This window comes from Ptiloglossa arizonensis, chromosome 2, assembly GCF_051014685.1.
Source record: "Ptiloglossa arizonensis isolate GNS036 chromosome 2, iyPtiAriz1_principal, whole genome shotgun sequence".
NCBI classification, from domain to species: domain Eukaryota; kingdom Metazoa; phylum Arthropoda; class Insecta; order Hymenoptera; family Colletidae; genus Ptiloglossa; species Ptiloglossa arizonensis.
The window spans coordinates 20,989,564-21,009,158 of NC_135049.1; the positions used below are offsets into that span (position 1 = coordinate 20,989,564).

General features: G+C 48.6%; 1 protein-coding gene and 2 long non-coding RNA genes across 3 annotated transcripts; all 3 read right to left on the reverse strand.

The window, feature by feature from the left end:
* Positions 1–5,654: 5,654 nt before the first annotated feature.
* On the reverse strand, positions 5,655–6,001 carry LOC143143070 (uncharacterized). Its single transcript, XR_012991015.1, has 2 exons — positions 5,930–6,001; positions 5,655–5,830 (listed from the first exon to the last, which is right to left on the reverse strand). It is a non-coding gene; the product is annotated as an uncharacterized LOC143143070 (long non-coding RNA).
* A 12-nt stretch (positions 6,002–6,013) lies between these two features.
* Positions 6,014–6,312, reverse strand: LOC143143071 (uncharacterized). The gene is made up of 2 exons (XR_012991016.1): positions 6,190–6,312; positions 6,014–6,100 (listed from the first exon to the last, which is right to left on the reverse strand). It is a non-coding gene; the product is annotated as an uncharacterized LOC143143071 (long non-coding RNA).
* Positions 6,313–6,548: 236 nt separating this feature from the next.
* On the reverse strand, positions 6,549–7,124 carry LOC143143068 (uncharacterized). Its single transcript, XM_076303941.1, has 2 exons — positions 6,866–7,124; positions 6,549–6,739 (listed from the first exon to the last, which is right to left on the reverse strand). Exons 1-2 carry the CDS (start codon positions 7,122–7,124, stop codon positions 6,549–6,551), a joined length of 450 nt encoding a protein of 149 aa, XP_076160056.1.
* Positions 7,125–19,595: the final 12,471 nt, after the last annotated feature.

Genomic DNA, 19,595 nt, shown 5'->3' on the forward strand with positions numbered 1-19,595 from the left:
GCGCTGTCTTCCATCGAGACGATAACAAAGAAATATCGAGCATCGATCGTGACAGGATTCCGATGCTGATTAATGCGGTAAAACGGACTCGACGTAACGCTCGAAGACGAGAAAATAAAATAAAAGAATAACAGAAGCACGTACACCTCGTGGACGTATCGATACCGAACCAACGTACTACTTACGAACGGAAGCAAAGAGTGCGGAAAATATGAATTATTTTTGTAATTGATTAAGTAGGGTTATTATTGTGGTAATTAGGTTGTTCGGAAAGTCATTTCGTTTTATTTGGTGAAAATAAAACACGATTTTTTTAGAATGTATAAACATTTTATTAAATTATGTATTCTCCATTTTGGAAAACGAAATCACTCGAGGAACAACCCAATACATATGAATTCAATTTTCTTTCGCTTCCACGTAAAGCTTACGAATTACTATAACTTCTTTTGCGTTGCAATAGAATTTTATGTTCGCAAACACATGGGTTTCCATTTTTCGGGGTTATGCGTACTATTTTTGTAAGATTGAAAGGCTCGTAATCAGAGCAAAAATAATAATTTTATCACGCACGTAACCGCATTGGTTTACCTAAATATTGAGAAGAAAAATTTTAAGTTACCAATCAGATCGTAAGTAGAAATACGAGGGAGTTGTATCACCATCCCTTCTTTCAATAATGGAAGAATTTAAAGAACCCCACGATGATCGAGATATTACGGAGATCTCGATCGTTCGACGAAAACGCTCACCGACCTGTAGTAACTACTATCAGAAATTTCGCGAAACAAACCACGAACACGGTTGTTTACGATCGCGTAACCGCCGAGCAAAAGGGCCCCACGCCTGTATCGGAAGTTGCGATGAAAAATCGTCACGATAATTCTGAAACACAATAAACTCCGGCCCCGCTCTCCGCTCGGCCAGTAACGACTGAGACTAATTGCGGTTCCGATTACAATGTCCTCGGCTATTATTGTAATTTGCAACTGGCTATCATTGTTGCTCGCTCGTGAGACGGAGTCGCGAGCCACGTTTAGACGCGTTGTCGATGGCTTCGAACGTTGAAGAAAAAAAAAAAGAAAAAAAAAGACAATATTCTCGCGACGAAAAAAATTGGACCGCGCGCGTTCCACGAGATTTTTCGCGTCCCCCCTTTTCCATGTTCCGTGCTCGCTTCCACTCGGGCGGAAAAGCAAAGCTTATCGCGGTCGCGTTGTTTCGCAAACAGGGTCTTTCGGGGTCATGTTGCAAGAGCACGACGTTGCAGACAGCGACAGTGTTGACGAAAGACACAGCGTTTCGATATATTTACTTCGTACGTAAGAAAATCACCAAGAATGTACCAATGACTATCAATGTCCCTATAAGTGGTATAGATAATTTAATAACGGGACAATATACGACGAATCGCGAATAGGACAATTCTAATACCAAGCTTGGACTTTTTGCGTAACGGTGTATAGATATTTCATATTTGTTTACATTTAATTATCGAACGAGTACGCGTACGACCTATACTGTATTAACTATGTATAGTTATATGAACAATTTAGCGATCGACGTCGAGACGAGTTCAACGACCTGCTACACCACGAGCTTGGAACGATCTTGGATTTGGAAAGTAATTTCAATTGGATCGAATTACGAGTTCAAAGTGGTCATCTACGATGGAAACGTAGACAGAGTACGCAAATCGAGGTAACTCGCGCAGTGTTGTAGTACCTTCGCGTTTTCAATCGCAATAAGAGTTCAGATTGTGGACAGTTGTTCAATATTTCGGGATTACGCGAAACTATGCTCACACAAAAGGCAACTGACTACGTAGGTTACTTACAGAGCACGTTACGCGTATTCGAGTCCCAAGATGGCCGTCTCGATGTAGTTTGTCTTATGTTCTTTGGACGTATTTCGAGGGAAGAAATGAAAAGGCAGGAACTCTCGAAGGAGCCAGAAATCGATGATAAAAATTAAGAAACAAATTTTGAAAGTAATGGTAGCAATTATAGATTATTACAATTATTTCAATACTTTTAACGCGAATAATTCATCTTGTTGCTCCGATGTAAATAAAATGTGGTTCGTGTATTTTGTTTCCTCGACACGGAACTACAGATCGAATATTTGTAAAGCTCGCGATTCTTTAACCCTTCGAACGCGTGTACACGTTTAATAATCGGTACGTGCATATACATTACGGACGCGTTTACCAAATTGGTCACTACGCTGTGGAAGCGCTTACGCGAAGTGTTCAGCGCCGAGGCGCGCCAGAAACGTTAAAGTATTCCGCGTGACGCACTCGTCGAAAGTATGCAGCAACGAAAGGGTTAATATCTGTCCGGTAGTTCCAGAGCGATTCCAAGGGCCCGGCGAATCCGCAGGAATTTTTCACTCACGGACCACCGTGCGCCGGACGAATCGTTCCCCCCGAAGCTAGAGCGTCTAGAATCGGCGGCGAGTCGAATTCGTCCCCTCTTCCGCGTTCGCTGATCGCGAATACCGCAGACCGCAGCGACGACCGAATCCTCGTAAATCTCCTGGTCGGTCGGTCGGTCGGTCGGTCGGTTGGCCACCCGCGCTCGCCTCGACCGAACGACGACGGAAAAGAACGAGCACGGAGAGTGGCAGAGAAAGAACGATCGGTCGGCGAGGAGAGGAGAGGGGTGAGCACGTAGAGTAGTAGAAGAGAAGAGAGGAGAGTGAGAGACAGAGAGAGAGAAAAGGCTCGAGGCGGGTACTTTTTGCTCGGTACACATGTGGCCAGCGGCGATTCGGGCCCGATAAAAGCTCTCCGGCCACGTTGCTCTCGGTTCGCGGGACGAGGGAAAGGGCCAGTGTGTTGCTGCCGTTGCTGGAGATCGCCACAGCGAGCCGAGAGAAAGGGTGGGGGAGGAACGCGGCCGGACCTCGCGGCTCTCCGACAAGTTGAGCGAATCGCGTGTGCGATGGAGCGCACATCCGCGCGCCACGAAAGAACGAGACCGAGAGGAGAGCGTGTGCCTCGAACACGTTGTGCACGTGCACCGGCTGCCACCGAACAAATCATTCTTTCTCCCGCTCGAGACGCGCGGACTCCGTTCGCCACGCGCTACCGAAACGTTAACCCCCTTTCGCGGCTACCAACCCACCGACGGGAACTCCCGAACTCACGGTTCTGTCCGACCGAGGCCCTACCACGAATTAACCGCTCGACCGTACCGCGCTCCCGTTTACCCGTGCCTCGCTTCGGCGGTTATCGACGGTAATCGGCGGTAATCGGCTGTGACGCGAGTTTCGGGATTCGTCGCCGACCGTCCTCGCGCTTGCGTCGATCCTTACGATACTAACGGTGACCGGGGTCACTCGTTCCACGTTCGCTGTATCCTACCGATGATGTTTCATTAATCTACCAATCTATCAAAACCTACGTACTATTCGTTAGAAACTTTTTGTCCAATTTTTCAAAGATCCAACGAACGAAATGTTAATCGTCTTTCGACCCAGAACCGTGGTTGTTCCACTAAACTAGATCGGTTATCCGCTCGGATGCGGTACATTACGCGCTTGTAATTCGTGTCGGTTTTCCACGGTTAAACGCGGAAAATGCGAGAGCTCCTCGGAAGGGGATTTAATGAAAATCTTTCTTTCGTAATAACAGCATCCATTGACCAAATGCTGCCGCTCTTTCCTCTCGTTATTTTCCTTCGATAAAGTCGAAGTAAAGTAAAGAATTGTAATCGCATCGTCGGCTCGTTAAGTCGGAGACCTTTCTATCGATTTTCGCGTTTTTTTCCGACCTTCTCTCGATGCATGGGACAGATCCACGATTGAGAAGGACGATCGGTCGAACGCGTCGCGATATTATAAATCGACGAACGTCTCGTGACAGACGAGACGACTCTCGTTTCCACGAGTGGTCGTGGAGCGACAATAGGAAAGCGGAATTTGATTTCGAGTGAGCAACAAGTTCGAGACGATCGAGAAAAATTCCGTGCGAGGTAAACGGCCGTGAGAGGCGAGATGGTTACAAGTGGCCAGAAGAATTTACGAGTTTCCTAGAAAAATCGCGGCCCGGACGTTTTTACGAGGTCGCTTAACGTGCCCGCTCGTAAAGGTTCCACTTTCGCCCGCGACGATAACGAGCGTTTTCGAGTCGATAACGGGGGAAACTCGATTCGTGACGATGGCCACCGAGCGTGCCCTTTACGAGACGCGTTTCTCGGCGCCTCTTAATTATTTATTTTTCGTTATAGAATCGCCCAACTTTACGACCCTCTTGCGCCCTCGTCGAGTTGTCCTTCTTCTCCTCGTAGAAAAAAAACCGTATTTATTATTTCGTCGCGCTTACGAATTTTTAATTTTCTCCTAGCAAGAAATAATCACCTTTACTCGCTCTATCTTTTCGTTACAAGTACGCGCGGAGGTTACCAAAAAATGGTAAAAATGGCCTCTGATTTTTCATTTCGTTTCTCACGGAAGAAAATATCGACTACGGGAGTTTTCACGGATCCTTTCGATCCATCGATCGGAAGCGTGCAACGCGATCGAGGATCGCGGTCCACGGGAGCACGCTTCGGGTCACCGCGGCCGCTCGTAAAGAGACGAACGACTTGTTTCGTCTAATAGCTCAAAACATCGGTGTACCCCGCCCGCCACCACCGTCGCCCGGCCCTCCGCGATAAATTTCCTCGCGACCCTGTCAAAATAAACGCCGTGGCACCGAACACCGGGGAAAGAATAAATCTCGCGTCGGTGCGTTCACGACGAGCGTTGTTCCGTGCTCGTCGAGCGCGGACGCGGACCAACGATACATCGGTCCCGAATCCATCGTGAACGGAACGCGTGTCGAGCTTCCAATTTGCCAAGGGGATTTTTACGAGCGATCGCCCGAGACGGAAAGAAACACAATGGCCAGGTGACGAATCTCGAGCTTCGAATCCGGGAACGTGTAACGCGCTGACCGAGTTTTACACCGCGCAACCATTACGCGCAGCACGGTTTCGTAACGGTTAACATTGGGACCGATATAACGACCTACGTTAACACCGCTTTACAATTTTTGATTTTTTACCGAATTGCACCAAGGATCTAGGTATCGAGAAAAATAGACACTTTTTGGATAGAGGCTCGAAAGAATTGGGAAATAAATTTAGATGTAAATATGTGGGTGACGTGGGTACTTTTTATATCTTGTTTAAATCTTCTTGAGATTTAGTACGGTTTAGAATTGATCGATGCGCTTGTCGGTGATTGTCAATTTTTGGAAACATTGTTCCATTCTGGAACGTGGTATTTCGACAGAGAGAGGTTTCTGATAATCGTGGACGAAACTTGTGTTTGTACAAACTGTCATTGTTCTTGAGTGTACAATCAATCCTGTATGTGTATTGTACGAAAATTTTTCTTGGTTGTTGTAGAATTGAACGTACAGAAGAATGGCGAGAATTTGTTTAATTTATTAACGATTTTTGCTTACTTACCGGAAAACTCCAATTCCAATGAATTTTGTTTCGTCTATGCTTCACTCGCAAGGACCACCACTTTGGCGCATTTCGATGACTTTATTATTACATATGTTACGGAGCACCGTAACGCAAAATTTGTTTAACGTGAATAATGTAAACGAACCGATTCGCGTTCATTCGTACAATTATTCGCTAACGAACCGTTAGTAATCATTTACTCGAATAATAACGGATAAACATTTTGTTATCTACTAATTTATTTACTTTCGTTATTACTATATTATTGGATATTTTCATTCCGTGTATTGATCGATGAAAGACGTTTTGGTAAAACAACTTCTTTTCCCGAACGTATCGTTCATTATATTCATTCGCAAATTTACTACCTACGCAAAATTGAAAATTCCGTTACTTAAACAGTACTATTTACGCTACGTTGTAAAAAAGTTTACAAAAGGTATAATTTCCAATTTTAATTTGCGTACCAACTAGTACCATATAAATAGCAGATACGAGATAAGATATCATAACGAGTTATCGATTTTCGCTGTTCTCCCTTGTACAAATTTTTAATAAAGTCCACTACGCCTTGGGATTTTCAAATATATCGTAATTCCTATATTTCTTTGAAACTTGTACCTACAATTTCTTACAACCTATACGTACACGAAGATTTCGTAAGTCCAATTTACGTACTCGACAAACAAAGTTTTCAGTTTAAAATATCGATTACCGGGTACTTTACCCTGTTGTACGTACAATGAGTCGTACGACCAGTTTCAACGATGATCACATGGCAGTGTCGTGCAACAGGTCGGGCTATCCATAATAATTCTACAAAGCATCGTACGAGGAATCGTTGCGTCATTACGTTTATTAGATTCAGAAAGAGTGCATCGATTAATGCAACGATGAGCAATCCGTGTTATATAAATGACACGCGATCGACAAAATACAAGCCTTTGAAAATAAATCGATAATCCAGGATCGTCCACTCGAGTCGAATAATACCGCGCGTTCTCGCGATTTCGAGACAATGAAATTTCTACGAATCAACGAGTTTTAATCTGAATTCACAAACGAGGTTTCTCGACGCTGCAATGGCTAATATTTGTTATATTTTCCATGTGTTTTCTGCAAAAAAACGTTGCTCAACACCGAATCAACGAATGGCACAGTTGTATCCGTGAAACTCAAAATATCCAAGTTCGAACTTCGTTCTCCTCTTGTCATCCTTTTGAAATTTTGCAAACACTCGCTCCAACGAGACACGGGTACAGGTGTTGATCGCTGATCTGCAAGAGAAAAGAAACGATCAGATGGAGGAGTTCCTGGTCAAGCATGGATTCTCTGTCTCTCTCGCGAGGAGAGACACAGAGAGAGCGATGTCCACTTTAAAATCACGGATCCTTGGAGAGTACCGTCTCTCTTCTTCTCATAAGGGAGAGACGAAACGAAAGAGAGAGAAAGACGTCCATTTTCTCGAAATCGGGGATCCCTGGAAGCAAACTCGATCGTTGGAAGACAGGTGAAGGAAAATGAGCTCCGTTCCTCGGTTCTCGTGGACACTGCTCGCGGATCTCGCGAATCTGAAAGCGGAAAGAAACGATTAGACGGAGAGGTTCTGGAGAGCATCCATCTTCCTCGAGGGAGAGACGGAGTAAGACTGTCCTCCGTCATCTCGAAATCGCGGATTCTTGGAACGCATCGATCCTCCGTTTCTTTCTCGAGTTGGCGACAGAAAGAGAAGGAGTCCGACCTCTTCGAGTCTCCTATGCCCGAACAGCACCGATTTTTCGTCCCTCCTTTTCTTTAGAGGGACGAACAGAGACGGAGAGACGTCCACCGTCTTAGAATCGCGGATTTCCAGGGACCACTGGATCGTCCAACGAGATTTGAAGATCTCTCCGAAGAAGTAGACAGAAAGAGAGCTTCGGTTCCTTTAAAACGACCAATTCCTCGAGAGCACTGTATCCTCTCTCGAACGAGGTAATCTCTATTGTATCAAAATCGCGGAGAGCACCGACCATACGTCTCTCCCTCCGAGAGACGCGGAAGAAGAGAGAGAGACGCTCCTAGAGAAAGAAAGAACGAAATCGAGGATTCTTGCGGAGAGTCGAAAGGTAAAAGAGGTAGTGACACGAGAGAAAGGGAGACGTAATTCGAAATCGGGGATTCCTTCGAGTATCGATTCCCTCTCTGTGGCAGCCTGGATGGAGACAAAGTGTAAGATGTTCGTCCTCTCGAAATCGGGGGATTCCTACAGTGGATCGAATCCCACTCTGTCTCTCCGTCGAACGGGGACTGAGCGGGACGTGCGTCCGTCCGTCCGTTCGTCCGTCCTCTTGAAAGCGCGTATTCCTGGAAGCGAACTCGGTCGTCGGTAGTAAAGGGTAGGAAAAAGGACGGTAGTAGGGTCCCTCGGGTCCGTTCCTCGGCTCTCTCGAGGACACTCGTCGGCGTTTCCCCGAGCTGTCAGGAGCGTGACGCACGAAGAGGGCCGAAAGTGGCGCGCGGATCCTCGACGGGCCTCGTCGGCCACGGAGACGGTCACGGATACCATCTAGAGTTTCTCTCTTGTCCGGCTGCGTTCCCTCAAAGTTTCATGGCTGCGCAGCTCCTCGTAGCAGGCCGTTTGGTTTTTCTTACGTTCGGTTCGTTTGACACTTGATAGCGCTCGAGCGTGGATAGCTGCGCGCATAGCGACACAGAGCGTTCCCGCTGCTACGTTCGCGCGAGATCGCTTGCTCCAACACTCGCGCGAGCCATCTTCTTCTTCTTCTTCTTCTTCTTCTTCTTCCTGCTCCTCCTCCTCCTTCGACTTCTTCTCTTTCTTCTTCTTCTTCGTCGTCTTCTTCTTCTTTGGTGCTCCTGCTTCCCTCCAGCTCAGCCACGAGAAGTCGTTTCTTGCCGCTCGCTGCTCCCCCGTCAGATACGATCTTTCCCGTTTGATAAATCACTACCGGAAATTCCGGCAAAAAACCGCATCGTTCGTTCGCGCTCTAGATACTTAATCGGCGGGCACCCGCCGGAATCCGCTTCTCTCCGAGGAGAGAAAGCGTTGCCCGATTTTTCCCCATTTTCCCTACAATGTGCGCGATTGTGGAGCGTCTTCGCGCGATCGCGCGACTTTTCCGTCGACGATCGCGAGGAGATCGTTTTGGGACGCTGTTTAAACCGTTTCGTTACGGAGCGCTCGTGACGAAATGTCGATAGCTGCGAATAGAACGCGTTACCGAGTAGTTCACACCGTGGTACGGAATGCTACGAAGTGAGTAGAAGTCGTTTATTGTTGTCGAAATTTCACTCACCATTCGTCGAGGGCGTATATATGCGCTCTTCGTACCTCAGGGATCACTTTTCCAGAACGTATATTTACGCTCTTTGTATATGAATGGTCATTCTTCGGGGACGTATATATACGCTCTTCGTATATGAATGGTCATTCTTCGAGGACGTATATATACGCTCTTTGTATATGAATAATCGTTCTTCGAAGGCGTATATATACGATTGCCGGAGCAAAAGGGTTAACGAAATCGGGATGAAACTGGCGAACAACGAACGAAAGATGAACAAAAAACGTCTAAAAGACGAACGATTTGCGATTTCCGGTCGATCGAAAATTACAATTCGAATCGTGGAACGATTTTCACGAAAACCTTCCCGTATTCTCCGTTCTCGATCGCGGTACCGATGGGATCGGAAACTTCGATTCGGTACGAAGAGAGTACTCGATACAGGTGTCGATGTATCGTAGGTATCGATAGCACTCACACGTGTTTCCAAGTCGGTATCGAATCGAAACTTTGACAGGCTCCACTAAAGCGTCGACGTTCATTCTCTCTTTACGCAACTTTCGATTCACGATACTTCTTGGAAGTATACGTTACAATTCTAAGAATACACGAGTCGAAACGTTCGCGACTTCGTCGCGACAAATTCGTTAATTTTGAAACTTTGGTACGGAGATATACACCATATACTCGAGTAGGTGTTTGTATTTCGTTTGATTCCCGTGACGTTGTTTCAAGGAAACTTTGTGTATTTGTTAAATCGTTCGGAAAGTCATTTCATTTTTTCCTGTGAACATGAAACACGATTTTTTAGAGCGTACAAACATTTTACTAAATTATATATTCTCCATTTTGGAAAACGAAATCACTTTCCCAATAAACAAGCCAATAAATTTTCGCTAAATTGGAAGAGGTTTCGAATGTGTAATATCAATTTGGTATTTATTCTTCTTAATTAGTGAAATTTAATTTCGTTTCGGGAGTCTTCATCGACCAACAGAATTCTCTCTCTCTCTCTCTCTCTTTCTCTCTCTCTCTTTCTTTCACTCACTCTCTCCCTCTTTCTCTCCGTGTATCTCTCGCTCTTGTTTCTCCGCTGGCCGAATCGTAAATTTCGAGGCGCGTGCTGCGTCGCGCAACGATCGCCGGACAGAGGGCCCTTTGTGCGACCGATTTATTTATCCGTCAACAATTACGCACACCGCGACGGTGAGACGATTCCCGAGTTCGCGACCCGACGATTCGCGTCGATCGTTACCAACATACGAGAAGAACGCCATTTTCGTCCCCCCGTGAACCCCCTCCTACGATACTTACTTACGCCACGTTTCTGACGCGCGTACCGGCGATCTCCAAACAAAATCAGCTTTCACAATGATCTCAGAATCAAATCTATCTGTCAAATCATTGTGAAAACCAGTTTCGTCTTAGCTACCTGCATCCTGGCGTCGATTCCAGAGAGTCCGTGTGCCCGATCGTAGCCTGCAATCACACGAGTAGACGTTGCTTAACAATATCAATTTTTCTCTGCAAAAGTGTACTGTCTGTTTCGCGAGCGAATCGATGGAAACATTTTCTTCGGTGAAATTCGAGATATTTATACTTTGTCCATTTTACGGAGGGATCGAGCGTGCGAACAAAGAAACGAATAAAATCTGTACGTTGGATTTGTCCAGTTTACAGAAACGTTTGACTAAATTAGAAATCGTATTAATCAAGAGTGCCAAGAATCGAAGAATCTTGTGGCGATACTCTGAGGGAAACACGTTCGTACGTGTACGTAAATAAATATTGTTTCTATTATTCTAATTGAATTTACTTTGGAGGATCGATTGCCTACTTTTGATTCCAAGAGGATCGAAGAATTGTCCCTAGCGCGAGTAACGAGATAAATCTCCAATCTATGAAACGAAATATTCGTCCGGATTAGGAATCGTACAAGTACGAAGAGCGTTGCGGTGTTTTATTAATTAAAATTACTTAAAAGTGCCCATTGTTCCATTTTAATGCCACGAAGTAAAAAGAAAAAATGCCAGTTTCATGTAAATAAACGAAGCTGTAGGTTTCGAGTAAATGAACGAAACTGTAGATTTGAAGTAAAAAAACGAAGCTGTAGCTTTCAAGTAAATAAACGAAACTGTACATTTGAAGTAAAAAAATGAAAGTGTAGGTTTCAAGTAAATGAATAAAAGTATAGGTTTCAAGTAAATAAACGAAGCTGTAGGTTTCAAGTAAATAAACGAAGCTGTAGGTTTCAAGTAAATAAACGAAGCTGCAGGTTTCAAGTAAATAAATGAAAGTGTAGGTTTCGAGTAAATAAACGAAAGGGTAGGTTTCGAGTAAATAAATGAATCTGTAAGTTTCAAGTAAATAAACGAAGCTGTAGGTTTCAAGTAAATAAATGAAAGTGTAGATTTCAAGTAAATAAATGAAAGTGTAGATTTCAAGTAAATAAATAAAAGTGTAGATTTGAAGTAAATAAACGAAGCTGTAGATTCGAATTAAAGAAATGAAACCGTAGTAAATAAAGGTTCGTTCGATTTGGAAGTCGGTCGATCCATAGGGAAGAGAAATGAGTCTCGTCGCGTCGACGAACGCGCTCAAAGTGGATCATCGCGACGTATGCGCGATATTCGGGGAACGTCCGAAAATAAACGAGTAGACGCGTGCCAGACGACGACCACGACGACGACGACGACGACGACGAAATTCGCGATACAGGGTTGCACGGGACCAGCCCCCCTCGAGTTTCGCAATATCCTCGGGATCGAGCTCGACTTCGAAGCGGTCACGATTTTCGGTTCTTTCTCGCGGAGCCTCGTATCGTCCGTTGGACAGCTCGGACACCGCGCGGACGAGCGTGGCGGATCACCGTGACCCGTTGGAATGCACGGAACGATGATCCTCGATATTTAAACGATCGTCGATCCACCACCGACGTATCGACATGGGAGGTTTTCATCGTCTCCGCCGGAAGAACCTTACGAAGCGATTCGAAAACGTCCGCGTTCGAGACGCGAGCCACGATCCTACATTGTAACGATTCGTCCCGACTCGCCTTTCGGGAAGGGACGATCTCGACATCGTTCAGAGACGCGAGCTTCGTTGCGTCTCGAGCGACCTCTCGCTCCTCGAATCGATCACCGAGGAGTCGAAGATCCAGCAAGGATCGATCGCGCGCTCGACCCTCGAACGTCGAACAGTCGATGCTCGACTGTACATCGTTATTGCACGGGTTTTTTATTTATTTATTGATTTTTGTTTCTTTTTATTCATCGACCAAGAGCACACGTTTTTCGTCTAATTTATTTGTCAAGTACACCAGGTAGAAGGTTCAATTACTAACACTTCGGAGATCGAGTACACAGCATTATTACTCAGTTTTTTTTTATTTATCGACCGAAAGTGTACGCCTTTCTCGTTATTTATTTGTCGAATAAATAGGGCCGAACGTTCAATTACCAACCTTCGAGAATCGACCGTACCATTATTGCACAGTGTATTTTATTTATCGACCAAGAGCATACGTTTTTCTTCTGCTTTCTTTCTCGAACACGCAGGATGGAAGGACCAATTACGAACACTTTAGAGATCGACTGTACGGTTAAATTATTTTTTTTTTTTTTTTTTATTAATCGACCGAAAGTATACGTATTTCTCGTTACTTATCATCGTTCGGGATATTTACTCGAAAAAAAGATCTTCCCAACCTTCGAAACCTCTATCATCGTTATTATCTAAAAATTCATTAATTCAACGGAAATGTCCAAGAAACTATTATCGCCGTTCGTAATGATCGTTGAATTACGATCGTTAATAGTTTTCACGATGTACGTATCATTCGATGAATAATATTCTCCTACGTTCATAACTTGACATTATTGACTACGTTAATTGCAATCGTAGTTCCTTTCGCTACGAGTTTCTCGTAGCTCATGCTTTTCGAGTCGATTTCAAACTTTGTATCGATTTATACGGAAATTCCCAGGAAAACCAATCGATCGCTTTTCCATCGTATTTTTCCTGAGTACAATTTTCCAAGATGTACATTCCTTAGTCGCATACTTCGATTCAATCGTTGCATTCGTTTTTCCATCGCGAGCGTAACCGTAAGCGTTCACCGCGACCGACCGATCGAGTGTTCCCGCATCGTCGAAAGGATTTCGAGGTCTCGTTCCGTGTACCGTTCTTCTCTCGGGTTTCCAGCCACGTTTTCCCCGCTCCCCCCCCTCGTCGAATGAAAAATCGTACCGTCGAAAAAACGGCCGACCGATTATCTCTGGGCTCGGTTGCTAATTAAAGAACGCCCTTATTTTTTCCACGGTGCGATAGGTTTTCAGCGTCGAGGAACGCGATATCGCGGCTCATTAATAACGAGGCCGCGGATCGACGAAGGAATCGCGGGGATCCATCGAGCGGTCGAGTCTTTTCGCGACTCCATCACGGTAACGACCACGGAACGTGAGGATCGCGTCGACGTATACTATTTTGCACGTGCGCTATCGGGCCTGCCCGATAACGCGCTGACGGTTACACGAAGCCGTGATAAAGATACGTCGCGACCCTGCGACCCCGTTGCGATTCCGTGGAACCCGCCGAGACGAAGAAGACGAGCCTTCGAGCAACGCGTGAACGTTCGATCGACGGCGAAACCGTCACCGAAAATACCAACACCGCGCGGAATTCGCGGATCTCCTCCCGAACACCGACCACCGTACCGCGTAACGACGAGCAATGCTCGTACCGAGTCTCGACCAGTTACGGAAATTAAAAAAGATATACGACGCTCGACGATATCGTAACGACACGAAACACGCGGAATGGATTCCCTCCGCTGATTACGCGTATCGAATCCTTCCGAGAACCGGGCCGCTAGTTTTATCTAATTAACCGGGCGACCGCGACACGCGGTGCTCCTCGTCCGGACGATCGTAAAAATTAACGAGCCAAGATCGGCGGAGTATCGTAATGTTCGGCAACGAGGGCCCCCGGGACCGCGAGCGAATTCTTACGATGCCCCTTATCGCCCGACGGAAACTTTAACTCGACCCCGACGATTCGAGCACGCTAGAAAAACTCGCGGCGAACGCGACGAAGGACCACCACCAGTTTCTTCGAAATTTTTCCTTCCACTGGAAACGGTCGCGAAGAACCAGCATCGTCGCGCGATGTTATCGATCGATTCGCGTCGCGCGCGAGAGTCGATAAGAACGATCAACGAACCGACCGACCGTTGGTACCGCGCCGAGAATTATCGACGATCGGTACGCCGGGTCGGTAACGAATACCGATCGACCAGACGGTTGATCGTTAGAGAGCAACGCAGCGCTCTTCCTTACCGATCCGATGCAGAGGTACCTTCGTTATCGACCAGTCGATCGTCGAAAGACTCGCGCGTAGCAATTGGCAGGAAAATTATCGCGCGAATTAATCACGACGCTGGACAAAGTCGAAACCGTCGTACGACTGGTCCGTTTCCCGACCAGCGACGCGTTTCCGATTCTCGCGCGATAACCGCGCGGGACGTAAGGTGTCGTTTCGTAGGGAGTAATTGATCGCGTCGGAAATTTCGTGGTCGGAGCACTCGATTCGAAAATTTCGAGAACGGAACGAACGGAGAGTCGATTCGAAGAAAGCGGGCGGTGGCCTCGCGACAGACAGGGCGTAGTAAGAGGAAGAGGCGTAAAAGTCATTCAGACCAGCGTCGAGCCATTGATAGAGGCGACGAAGCGAGGTCAGCTATTTGTACGCGTGACAGACCCCTCCAGAGAATCTCGCGTGTGGACGTGGACGGAGGCACACGCGCTCGCGCGCGCGCACGTCTACGTGCACGGTGCCACGGCGCTGCGTGTACGGATCTCGTTTTTAGAGCCTCGATACGCCGCGCTGTACGAATACTCGAGCAAAAAGAGTCCAGGGATTATCTGGGTCTCGTTAGAGCTTACTCGTGATTCACGATATTATTTTTGTCTCCCTTTGTACGGATCGTTTTGCGCGCGGATCGAATCGAGTTTCGAAACGCGAACGAACACGCTCCGTTCGCTGGTTCGTTCGCTGCTCTCGTCTTCTCGTCCGCGCGCTTCTTCTCGTTGCGTGCTTTTTAAATTCCGTCCGTTCGTCCTTACCCCCCGTTCCACGCGTAGGAAATCGTATCCGCTAGAAAAATAATAACCGACGACGACGGAGACGGCAGCAACGACGACACGACCGCGCTACGTTTCGAAAAACATTAACGGAACAACGAATCGATTATATAATTTCGCGGAGGAGCTCGAGCGTCGAGGCTGGCGCCGACTCCGTCGCGCGAATCGCGCTTTTTCTCTTTCCTCCCTACCGTTCGATCCCTCCCTCCCTCGATCGGGTCCGCGGGGCCGATCGCGAGCCGATCGGAGTCGCGCAGAAAAGACGGATCTTTTCCATGCAAGACCGATCGCGAGGAACACCTTGACAAGGCTGCCACTCTTGGAATTCGCTTCTCTCCCCCGGCATACCGACAGAGTGAGTAATTGAGCGAGAGAGAAAACCGCGCACCGTTCCACGGTGCGACGGAGACGCCGGACGAGAAAAATATTACGGCGACCGAGGAGTAGAGGGGAGAGAGGGTACCGGCGGTAGCGGCGGTGGTGGTGGTGGTGGTGGTGGCGGTGGCGGTGGCGGTCGCGATGGTGGGAGAGGGACAAGGAGGAGGGAACGGTGGGGGAAAAAGAGCAACAGAGCGGCCCGAGGAGAGAGAGAAGTCGCGAGGTTGCGCCGTGAATAACGACGCACGCCGCTGCCCGACCGAAAGAACCGTAAGAAGTTCGAAAAGTGTCACGGGACGGGACGAGACGCGACGATTCTTCTTTCCTTTTTCTCCTGGTTCGTGACCCGTCGCGAACTAGGCGAAAATAGGCCACCACCCAGCCGGACCTAACGTCCGTTCACCGCGAATCCGACGAAATTCGCGACACGTTCGCTTCCAGCGAAAAACGTTCCGCCGGCGAGCGAGCCGTTTACAGCGAAACGCCGCCCAATACCGGGCAACGTTATCGGGCTCGTTTTAGAAACGACGCGGGCCCTCCTCGGCCGCGGGTTTTCGCATTCCACTACCGCGCGCGTCTACCAACGATTTTAACAACGGTGCGAAGCTTATCGGTCGAGAACACGGTACGTTCGTAGCCGGAGAGCACGACTCGACGAACAATACCGCCGGATCGAAAACGAGAGAAAATAGGGAACGTTGCCGTCTCGTTCTGGATTTCTTTCGAGTAGACCTTTTCTTTTTTTTGTTTTTTTTTTTGTTTTTGCCACGCGTACTTTTTCCCGAGACTTTCGAACTCGAGCCCTTCGCCCTCGAAGATTCCACTCGGCGACGAAAAACTGATCGAAATTTATCGACAGAAGTCAATAACGCGTGATCGCGTATCGAAGTTTTCCACAATCGATACACCGTTTCGCGTTACGGGAAACGTGGCAACGTTCGAACGCAAAGTTTCGCGTTTCGAACCCGAATTGCTGGATCGAATTCCACCGTGTCACCTTTCGACTAATCGATTTACCGAAATTACGAGTGTTCCAACGTTACTTCATATTTCCATCTTCCCTCTGTGGTCGATCTTCGTACAAGCGGTTCGTTGCGTATCGATACGCAACTCGAGTCCGTCGAGAAAAGATCGTTTCGCCCGTTAAAATTGGCGCGAGAAGTTCACCGATCTAACCCTCGAATCATCCGTGTTACCCAACGGGTGCGAGTCGGAACAGTTTCGAAACTTGCCCGTTTCGTTCCGCGTTTTCGATGTTTTACCTATCGACGAATTTCGCTGTATTCGATGTATGAGTGTGTACGTGTACATATATATTATTCATAGCGGATAACTTACCACGGAGAGACACCCCGGTATCGATCAGTTTCAGGTACCGAAAGTTTGCGAAAGAGAAAGAGTCGGGCGCGAAACGTAACGTTGGCCAGAGGTTGGTGAACTTTCTACGAACGGACTAGGTTGGCTCGCCGCGGCGGTTTAGCCACATTACGGATCAACAGGGGCATATTGTCACGTAACGCGAGCCGAACAGCCTTCCTTTCGCGTGGTCGTTGCTCCTGCTTTCGCGGATCCTTCGTTCGGGGCCGCTTTCAAGTTCGCCGGCCGCTCGGAGAGCTTTGCGCTCGACTCGACTCGACTCGACTCGACTCGAGTCGCTCGCTCGCTCGCTCTCGAGCGTACAATCGGCCCTCCCCTCTCCTTTTTCCTCCTCTCTCTTTCTCTCTAGCGGTCGTTGGTGTACCGCCGATTCTCGGTCAATTCCCGACACCGTCGTTCGTTCTCCCAGACGCGCGAAAACTTTCGAACTCTCCGAGGTCTCGATCGGCGAGGAGGCGGCGACCACGACGACGACCACGACGAGGAGGACGATGGATCGCGAGGGAATCGCCGACACGATTCGCGAGGCGATAAAAACGATCGAATGGGCGTCGTGAAAGGCATCGGGACGCGTATCCGTTCGAAAACTCGCGGAAACTCGGATCCACGACGGTGTTACGGCTCGGGAGGAATCTTTTCTATCGTCGTTCGATGGAATTCGACGGAGAATCGAAGCATCGATCGCGGAACGAGATATCCGTTACCGATTCGGTGGCAAAGCCGCAATATCGCGCCAGCTGGCGCGTTTGTCTCGGATTCGGGAGGCGGTCGGTCGCACGAGCGCGGAACGCGTCATCCTTCTATTCTCGGAGCGGCTAATTGCTCTAATTAAGAGGATCGCGGCTCTGGAATAACTCGACGGGTTTATATTTGTCCGTCGTCGTCGGACGAGACGCGCCCGGACATTTTTGCGCGTTCGCGTGGCCCGCCGAGCGACGACGGAACGGATCTCGGGAAAGCTTTCTTCGTTCGTGTCGTCCTCGGCGCGTGTTCCACCCACCGGGCACAACTTCCGGGATATCGTGCTTTCGCGCGAATCGTTCTCCGCGACCTACCACCGAACGAGATCCGTCGTCCCTTTCGGAGGAAGATCGCGAAACTTCCACCGGGCGAAGAGGTACGCGAAGTCGAAGCGTTATCCGCCGCTGGCGAGACGATCGGGAGGGGCGAAAGCAACGGTGGTAGGGGCCCCGCGAAAAAGTAGGACCCATCGCCGCTCGGGACCAGGGACCCCGGAGAAACGACGCGGCAACCTGTACAATTCTTTCGTTTCTTTTTTTTTCAATTTTTCTTCTTTCGCGCCTCGAGAAGGGCAGTCGAGATTCGCGTCGAGCGGAAATCGAGCCACGGTTCCGTATCGTTCTCGCTAGTACGGATCGTAGGAACGTTCGAAAATGCCTCGATAAACGCTCGGGGCGAGTAACCGAGGACGACGCGAAAGAAGGGTAGCGCTCGTGCGATTTCGCGGCAGATTTCGCAAAGTTCTCGCGGAACGCGCGCAGGGACGTCTTCATCGCGTAACCGGGACCCGATACGGGCGACGACCGGCCGAAGACGAGGACGAGGACGAGGACGAGGACGAGGACGAAGACGATGACGAGGACGAGGACGAAGACGCGGAGGGGCGAGAACGACCGGCGAGAACTCCCCCGGTGAAGAGGGAGAGGGACCGGTGGAGGAAGAGGAGAAGGAGGACGACCACCTATACAAGGACCTACGCGGCCAGTGGGAATGGAATGCAGGTAGGAGTCCAGTCTCCGACTTTACTCTTGCCTCCTCGCCTCCTGACCAACCTCCTCTTCCTCCTCCACCTTCTCGTTCTTTTCTTCGTCTTCCTCTTCTTTACCCTTCGGTATCTCTAGGGAGTCGAGCCGCTGCTCACCGAATCACCGTCGTGTTCCACCTACCGGCTTCACCACCTACTACCACCTTGCTTTCGCTCCGCTCTCGTGCCTCTTCTCCACCGTTGTACCGCTACTACTAATAATACTATCACCGCCGCTATTGTCGCCCTCTTCCGCCGACGAGTTCTCCGGGACACCATTTCGAACGATCGCCAGGGACCGTTTCGCGGGACGCTACCGGACACCGAGGTATCGCGAACGCGACCACCACCGGGTCGACCGAATTTCTTCGGCCCGAGGTATCGCGAACCCGACCACCACCAAGTACCAAATTTCTTTGGACCGAGGTATCGCGAACCCGACCACCACCGGGTACCAAATTTCTTTGGACCAAGGTATCGCGAACCTGACTACCACCTGGTACCGAATTTCTTCGGTCCAAGGTATCGCGAACTCGACCACCATCGGGTACCGAATTTCTCCAAACTAAAATATCGCGAAGGCGACCACCACTGGGTACCAAATTTCTCCGGTCCAAGGTATCGCGAACCTGACCACCATCAGGTACCGAATTTCTCCAGACTAAAATATTGCGAAGACGACCACCACTGGGTACCGAATTTCTCCGGACACGAAGATATCGCAAACCTGACCACCACCGGGTACCGAATTTTTCCAGACTAAAATATCGCGAACCCGACCACCATCGGGTACCAAATTTCTTCGGTCCAAGGTATCGCGAACCCGACCATTATCAGGTACCGAATTTCTCCGGACTAAAATATCGCGAACTTGACCACCATCGGGTACCGAATTTCTTTGGACCAAGGTATCGCGAACCCGACCACTACCAGGTACCGAATATTTCCGGACTAAGATTTCGCGAACTCGACCACCATCGGGTACCGAATTTCTTTGGACCAAGGTATCGCGAACAAGAACACCACCGGGTACCGAATTTCTTTCTCCGGAACCGTGGGCTCGCAACGGGTGGGAGAGGATAATTCGAGATCGAATTTGGCGATTAGGGTCGATCACCCAGCGCAGCGGTGACGGTGGAAAGGGTCCGCGAGTGGAATGCGGTCGACGCGCGGCCCTGCCGTGGGAGACAAA